At 45.9% G+C, this 7,950-nt stretch overlaps 1 protein-coding gene across 1 annotated transcript; it reads right to left on the bottom strand.

Moving 5' to 3' along the window:
- Nucleotides 1–1,050: 1,050 nt before the first annotated feature.
- Nucleotides 1,051–3,843, bottom strand: LOC123055978 (uncharacterized). The gene is made up of 7 exons (XM_044479766.1): nucleotides 3,525–3,843; nucleotides 3,301–3,429; nucleotides 2,069–2,154; nucleotides 1,902–1,970; nucleotides 1,787–1,831; nucleotides 1,637–1,699; nucleotides 1,051–1,362 (listed from the first exon to the last, which is right to left on the bottom strand). The coding sequence occupies exons 1-6, from the start codon at nucleotides 3,841–3,843 to the stop codon at nucleotides 1,652–1,654; spliced, it is 696 nt and encodes a 231-aa protein (XP_044335701.1). The 3' UTR covers nucleotides 1,051–1,362; nucleotides 1,637–1,651.
- Nucleotides 3,844–7,950: the final 4,107 nt, after the last annotated feature.

Below are 7,950 nucleotides of genomic sequence, written 5' to 3'. Positions count from 1 at the left end.
CTGTGCCCCCCTTTCTCTCGCGCGAGGTTCCTCCAGATCCAATCTCAGGCGCGGCTCCTTCCTCATCTCGCTCGCAGCCGCTACTTCCGATAACGTCGGGCAGCAAGAATGCAAAGTCTACGGCTCCCGACGCGAGCTCATCTTCCATGGGGCCGGTGATCTGGCCCCCCTCAATCGTCAAGGACGAGGACCTAGGCCTGGTGCTCCCACTGATAGCCGACGAGGGAAACGAAGGGCGGGAAACCAAGATCTGGCCAGGCTCTCATGCGCGGAGCGACCTGGCGTACTCCGTGTACCCCTTCTTCCTCCACAACATCTATGCCGGGTTGGTCCCGCTGATAAGTCCATTTTGCATCATGTTTTCTTACAGTTATTTACAATGTTTTTATGCTTAATAGTGCTTTCTGGAGTAATCTAATGCCTTTTCTCTCATAATATGCAAGGTTAACACGAAGAAGGAGACTACCGGCACACTACTAGAAAAAGGCTTACTAGTGGCGCACCAGTTTTGCCTACTAATGGTGCACTACTGGTGCGCCACTAGCACCACGCCACTAGTATTTTTTACTAATGGCGCACCGCGGGTGCGCCATTAGTATCTGGTATACTAATGGTGCACCAGGCAGTGCGCCATTAGTATAGGCCACGGTGCGCCATTAGTATGCCTCCCAGAGGGCCGTATATACCCATGTGCTTTGCCATACTAATGGCGCACTGCGGGGTGATGCGCCATTAGTATCCTTTGGCATACTAATGGCGCACGTTGGGGTGATGCGCCATTAGTATGTATATTAGGGATTTTCTTTTCTTTTCTGATATTTAAAACTTAAGTCTGCTAGGGAATTCCTCGTCTTCTGCCCATAGAATACACGGGCATTGTTCTAGTCATAGTATAATACAACAATCACACGTATGTAGGCAACACTTTTATGTTGGAAGAAACACAGGTTTAGCCTTTGGATTTGTATCCATGCCGGTGGAGCCAACACGACACTCAGGGCCTAACTGTGATCTGTGACTTCTTTATGCCACTCAAAGAAAGTCCCCAGGGAAGGCAAATATACATGGCCAGGTTTAGAACAAAAGAATGATGTTTGTACTCTTACTAAGCAATTTACTCCCGAATATACATACAATCAGACATCCATCAGGCCAACACACATATAATCATCACTGCTTCATCAACAAGCAAAATAATAATCTAACAACACCATGATATTACACAGATGAGACGAAACGAATTACTCGTGGCACATGTTGAAGCCTATCACAGCAGGACATGATAAGTAGAGGAGCCAATGCAAGACCACCACCGACCGCGACATGAGCACATCGTTGCACCTCACTCACTTCTTGAGCACACTGCGACACAAGAAAATCGCATGGAGCAAAAGAATTAGAGAGTTCAAACAGGGCAGTGTGATTTAAACAAGACGGATGTGGTAACCATCAAGCAAGCGAGTAAAGAATATGGGGTAATACTAGATCTTTCATTCAGCGGCTGGTCCAAATTCAGGCTAGTTAATGAAGTGAAGGAGAATGTCCACCGGAGTGGTTGCTTGGCAAAGGAAATTACTTACTTGTAAAGGTAGGCGGCGATACCAAGTATGATACAGGGAGAAGAGTGAACTTTTACCTGAAGAATGGTCTGCTATAGCCTCACGTTGGTATTCTTCAGATCTGCATTGGCTCTATCCACCTGCATTTATCGTTTTATCAGACATTAAGCATTGCCGAGACGCCTGTCAGAAGAAATATCAAAAATGACGGTGGCCAGCAAACTGACCTTGTCATCCATTTCATCCATCAAGGGAACTTGCCTATCCAATTCCTGATGATCACAACAATTAGTATGGTACACATAATCAGCGTATAACTAGAAAACAAGCACGTGACGCAACCTCATTCATATCCGATGCCATGTTCTTCAGAGTTGCCAGCCCTTCACCAATAACATCCAAACCTTCATCCTGCAGAATACCATTGCAAAAAGCAGGTCTGGTTAGTATCCAGTGGAAGCACAAAACAAACAGAAGAAAAACATTAGATTGGTGAATCAAAACTTTACCTGCTTCATTCTATGCATCTCATATTCCTGCCGAAATTTATTTGATTCTTCAGTCCCCTTAAAGTATTCATCATCAAAGTTTCCATCTTTGTGTGTCGTGGTAAGAGAAAACTAAAAGGTTTAGCTCGTGACCCTCAAGAGGATAAGAGTAAATTTAAGAAGGGCATCTAACAAGCCAGGCCAGAGATGATGAGGAAACAGACACAATGTACATTGCTCAACCAACTTTATGCATGGCGGAATGCATGTTCAATTCAAATTTATAATGGCAACATATTTTGTCCATCTAATGCTAATACAGAAAGCAGAGTTGTGTGCTAAAACAATGAAGGAACATGTGCACATGGAAATTGAAATTGGCCTAATTTGGCACAGAACAATGTTAGCCTTAAGATGAGGATACACTCACAGCAACTAGATGAACATTTATATAAAACAACAAGCTTAATTTTAGTCATACGCTCAGTACTCAACTGCTGATGCATATCCTCCCATATGATAGCGCAGAGATATGCATGACCAAGGAAAGCATGTTACCAAACTCAATATGCAGCTAATATGCATATCAAGTCAATACTCAATGGTACTGAAATGCTAAGTTGAACAAAAAAAGGATGGGACAAGGTAAGGAGTACTTAAGCTCCAAGACAACAGCAGCAATAGATTGAATTGTTTGATATCAACAATAGCACGCTTGTCTAGTTCAAATAAATAGATATGCATTTGAAAGAAAATGCAAGCAGCAGAACATAACGGTAAGACTCCATATGGTTTACACTGATTTTATGCAAAAGAAGTGGGCATTGATGTAAATAATCCTATACACCATCTATGCCAACAGCCAAATGGAAGTACATTGCAACATAAAAGACACTCAATTTCTCCTACATATGATTATATTAGAATTCGAGCTGTATAATCAGCACATAATCATCGTCCTACAAAACCCTATGAAATCATAAACATACTTTCCCAGCAAATTCTGCAAAAAATACCAGTCCCGCCGATCCCAAACTGCACCAGGTGATCCAGCAAATCACCTCACCGACACAGAAATTGCTTCATTTTTTTCCGTTGACATTGAACAACCGCGCATCTTAAATTTAGGCAGTCTCCTCCTTCGAGGCAAGCTAGCCTCTTCTACTGCTATTAGACAACATGGGCATAAGCAAGTCCTAGCGGCCACAGAAGAAGCAGATCTAGCGGGTCAGCTAAGAGATGATCGGACGAACCTTCTTGAGCGCGAGGCGCTGCAGCTTGGACAGGTCCTCCTCGAGGAGCTTGGCCTTGGTGCGGCGGATCTCGGTGTTGAGCGCAACGACCGTGGCCCGGTTCTTCTCCTGCCTCGCCGCCTCCGCTTTCTGCAGCAGCAGACTGGTCAGATTCAGATCGCCGCGAGGGGCGGCGCGCGGCCGGCCGAGGGAGAGCGGGGGGAGCGAGAGCAGGCGCGGGGTACCTCGACGCACTAGGAGATCTCGGCGTCGATGGAGCCATAGAGGCGGGCGAAGGGGTCCTCGCCGGCGACGTTGGCGCCGTTGAGCTTCTCGGCGTCGTACTTGTCGTACTTCTGGCAGATGACGTCCACCCGCGTGAGGATGTCGATCACCGTCATCGCCGCGGCCCGGTCTCCGCCCGCTCCGACGAGATCGAGGGGAGGATTGGGGAGGATGGGAGAGCAACCGCCTAGCTGCCGGCTGCTGGCGAGCAAAACAGAAGGGGGAGGAGGACAGAACTGGACTGGGAAAGGGAGGAGACGGAGCCTTCCACGTTTTCATATTAGTAACCCTGGTTACTAATGGCGCACCTGCTGGTGGTGCTCCATTACTAGTTTTGCAAAAAAAAACTAATGGCGCACTGTGCCCTGATGCGCCATTAGTAGTTTTGCAAAAAATAATAATAGTGGCGCACTATGAGGCTGGTGCGCCATTACTAGTTAGAACTACTAATGGCGCTCTATGCCCTAGTGCGCCATTAGTATGTTTGGAAAAATAATAAAAAAAAAAATTCGTTACTAGTGGCGCACCGTGTGTCTGGTGCGCCATTAGTGCGCCACTGCTATATAGTAGTGGCGCACCACATGTCTGGTGCGCCATTAGTGGCCATTTCATCTATAGCCCTTTTCCTAGTAGTGGCAGCTAGAATTCTGGACCTTAAAAAGCTATGTCATATATACCTATTCTGCACATCTCCAAATGAGCGGAAAATTTACGGAGATTTATTTTGGAAAATATAAAAAATACTGGAGCAAATAACTACGGGAGTGGGGCCACCTGGTGACCACAAGACACCAGGGAACGCCAGGCCCCCCAGGCGCGCCATGGGGGGTTGTGGCCAGCCCAGCCCACCTGCGGTGCCCATCTTCTGGTACTTAAGGTCATTTTACTTAGAAAAAATAAGGAGAGGACTTTCGAGACGGAGCGTCGCCGTACGTCTCGAGGCGGAACTTGGGCAGGAGCACTTTTGCCCTCCGGCGGAGCGATTCCGCTGGCGGAACTTTCCTCCCGGAGAGGGAAATCGAAGCCATCGTCATCACCAACAAACCTCTCATCTTTGGGAGTCCATTCTTCATCAACATCTTCAACAACACCATCCCCTCTCAAACCCAAGTTCACTCTTGTGTTGAATCTTTGTACCGGAACCTCAGATTGGTACCTGTGGGTTACTAGTAGTGTCGGTACAACAAACCCTAGGTCCATTGCCTAGATTATGCATAGGCTCAAGAGACAAGATTACAGCACCAAGATCAGAGCAAGCACGAAGCGATCAGCTCTTTGAGGAATCTGGGGGCTGGTCGAAGCAGAAAAGGAAGGCCAAGATGATCCCGAGGGGCAAGATATTGCTAAGGAAAGAGCCTCCCTTGCCGGGCAGGCGAGCCCGGCAAGGTTGGGTTTTGCCCCAGAAGCAAATCTCCAAACCGTCCCGGCAGGCTTGCCGGGGCTTGCGGAGGCGAGCCACGCCACCGCTCCACCTCACAAGCAGCACAAGTCATCAATTAGTGCGGTGTCAAGCCCCAAAGTGACTAAGTGGCTGCTTTGAGCCACATGGCTGCCACTTTCTACAGGAAACACCTCCATATGACAGCCGTCCTGCGACATGTCAAGCAAGTAGGTGCGAAGCTAGCAGAACAGCCCGGCAAGGCTTACCAGGCGCCCTGCGATGTGACACTAAGCGGCGCATTTAATGCCCTTTGTCAGCGTGCTGAGTTAGGTATGATAGCGCTGTTTGCTATCTAATCAGTGTGCAATGACCAATTTGCCACTGTGGTGACCCCTTAATCTATAAAAGGAGGCCCATGGCAACCATAAAGAGGATTCAGACCTTTGTACACTCATACGCGTGTTGCCATTCTCGTTCCAAGGAAACCCTGCCGGGCGAGAGTGCTGCGTTTTTCCACCGCATTCCACCACCAATCCACCAAAGCGGGAGTAGGGTTTTACGCCTCATGGCGGCCCGAACCTAGGTAAAACTGCCCGTGTGATCTCTGCCGCACTGAGCTACGCTTCTCTGCTCTTTTTGCAATGTGCCTATCCCCCCGCCGGACCAGAAAGGGGCTCATTGCCCCATAGGTGGCCGTGGTTTTCCCACGACAAGTAGTGTTGATTACATCTTGTATTTGATTACTATATGGTTTATTTGGTGGAAGATTATATGTTCAGATCCATTATGCTATTTAATACCCCTCTGATCTTTACCATTAATATCTTTTGTGACTAGTTACTTTTGTTCTTGTGGTCATGGGAGAAGTCATGTTGCAAGTAATCATGTGAACTTGATATGTGTTCGATATTTGATGACATGTATGTTGTGATTCCCTTAGTGGTGTGATGTGAACGTCGACTACATGGCACTTCACCATCTTTGGGCCTAAGGGAATGCATTGTGGAGTAGTTATTAGATGATGGGTTGCTAGAGTGACAAAAGCTTAAACCCTAGTTTATGCGCTACTTCGTAAGGGACTGATTTGGATCCCACTGGTGCGCGTCGGTGCTATACAAACGGTTTTTAAGCCCTTTCCGCGACAGCATTTGGGACCGTCGCCAAGTTAGTGTGTGCGATAGGGTGTCCTTCCCACACGACTCAGAAACCGTCGGGGATATGGAGCAGTGATCCAGAGGCCTTCCAAAATGTAATTGTGTGTGATGCAGCACACACTAAATTCTTTCACACGTGTGGTATCGGTGATTAGATGTTTCTAATGACGCAGTGAACCATACGGTCTATCGGACTGAACTGTTTGGGAAATAGTATGTAAGGCAGACGGGCCAACATACGAACTATGTGCGATTTGTGCCCCATCGCACATGAGTTTTCTGCGTAACCCGTCTGCCATGCAAGACTCCATCGCACACGTTTGCCAACAATTACCGTCTGCGATAATGTTCTATCACAAATGGTTCAGGAGCCCCTTCACACACATACAAGTGCTGCAGACCGTTTGTGATTTGTTGGGTATCATCGACGGTTGCCGCAAGAGTGACGCGTGCTTTTTGTTTGGGATCCCACACATTTTCTGAAAAAATTATGACTGTGATTGTATTTTACATTGGGCACGGTTTACTCCCAGTTCTCGTGTGCGATAACGTGATATCACAAACAGTTCCGGAGACCCTATGCACACGTAGTAGCGCTGCAAATCATTTGCGATCTGCTGTGTATCACCGACGGTTCTGCTATGATTAACGTATGCCTTCCGATGTGGATCGCACACACTCATTTAGTTGAACCATGTGCGGAGCAATTGCCAGGTTAAAACAAAAATATCCCATTTTGAATCAGCATGAAAAAAAGCAAATTCGCCAGAATATTCAATTGAACAAATAAACAAAAATATCTTATTTTGAATCGGCACGCAAAAACCAAATTCGCCACAATATTCAATTGAACAAATAAACAAAAATATCCCATTTTGAATCGGCACGCAAAAAGCAAATTCGCCACAATATTCAATTGAACAAATAGTGTCCACACGAATAACATTCATCAGATTTCGCAACAATTGCAATTGAACATATGATAGCTAAATTCCAATGATTTGTCCACACATATATGCATTACATAATAAATCATAGTGTACGGAATACGAAGACCTCATCAGATGGAAAACAATGGATCCATGCGTTATATGTTTAGCGGCTAACTATTACTCAATGTTTCAGGAGAAGGCATGCTGAAATCTTCATCGTCACTAGTGGGATTGATGTAGTGATCCAGGAAGAAGTCGTTGATAAATCTCCGAACCATCAGCAATTCACCAGCCAGGAGCGGTTCAGGGGTCCTCGATTTTAAGATGAGCAGCAGTATTTTTAAGATCAGAATGTGCAATATGAGTGGAGTAGAATATATTAATTAAGATAGACTTACTGGTACTAATTCGCGAGGATCGTCACAACTGTCAGCAGATTTGCAGATGGAGATCATGTGTCTGCAAACATAGTATCCACAAAGGTTGGTCCCTGCTTCTTGCTGAGGACACTGAAGTTTTTGTACAGAATTAGTGATGTATTTGTCCAGTTAGGAACAACCTAACAGGTGTTATATGGATTATTTTTTGTTTGGACAAAATAGAAAGAGGTTTATTTAGAAGCTTGAACATTTGACTAGCATAAGGAAAGGTATTTGCAGACTGTTGGATAAATTTTCTGAAAATAACGGATTTCGGTGTGTTACCAGAGAAACGATCTCGTGCTGCAAAGGTAGTTCCCTCTTGAACATGTTCCCTGGTGTAGTTTTCCACAGTGCGAGCGCACTGCAAATGATGATGAACTTTGACAACATCAATTATTGAACCAGATATGAATGCAAATTAATTTCAACATATCCATGAATTGCTGAAGATGCGTCAGATCCTGAGCGTTTGTTGACTCTCTGAGAGAATCGATGTA

Source organism: Triticum aestivum, chromosome 2D (assembly GCF_018294505.1).
Source record: "Triticum aestivum cultivar Chinese Spring chromosome 2D, IWGSC CS RefSeq v2.1, whole genome shotgun sequence".
Lineage (NCBI taxonomy): Eukaryota > Viridiplantae > Streptophyta > Magnoliopsida > Poales > Poaceae > Triticum > Triticum aestivum.
The sequence above is the reverse complement of the archived record's forward strand: the minus strand, read 5'-3'. Positions and strand labels throughout refer to the sequence as shown.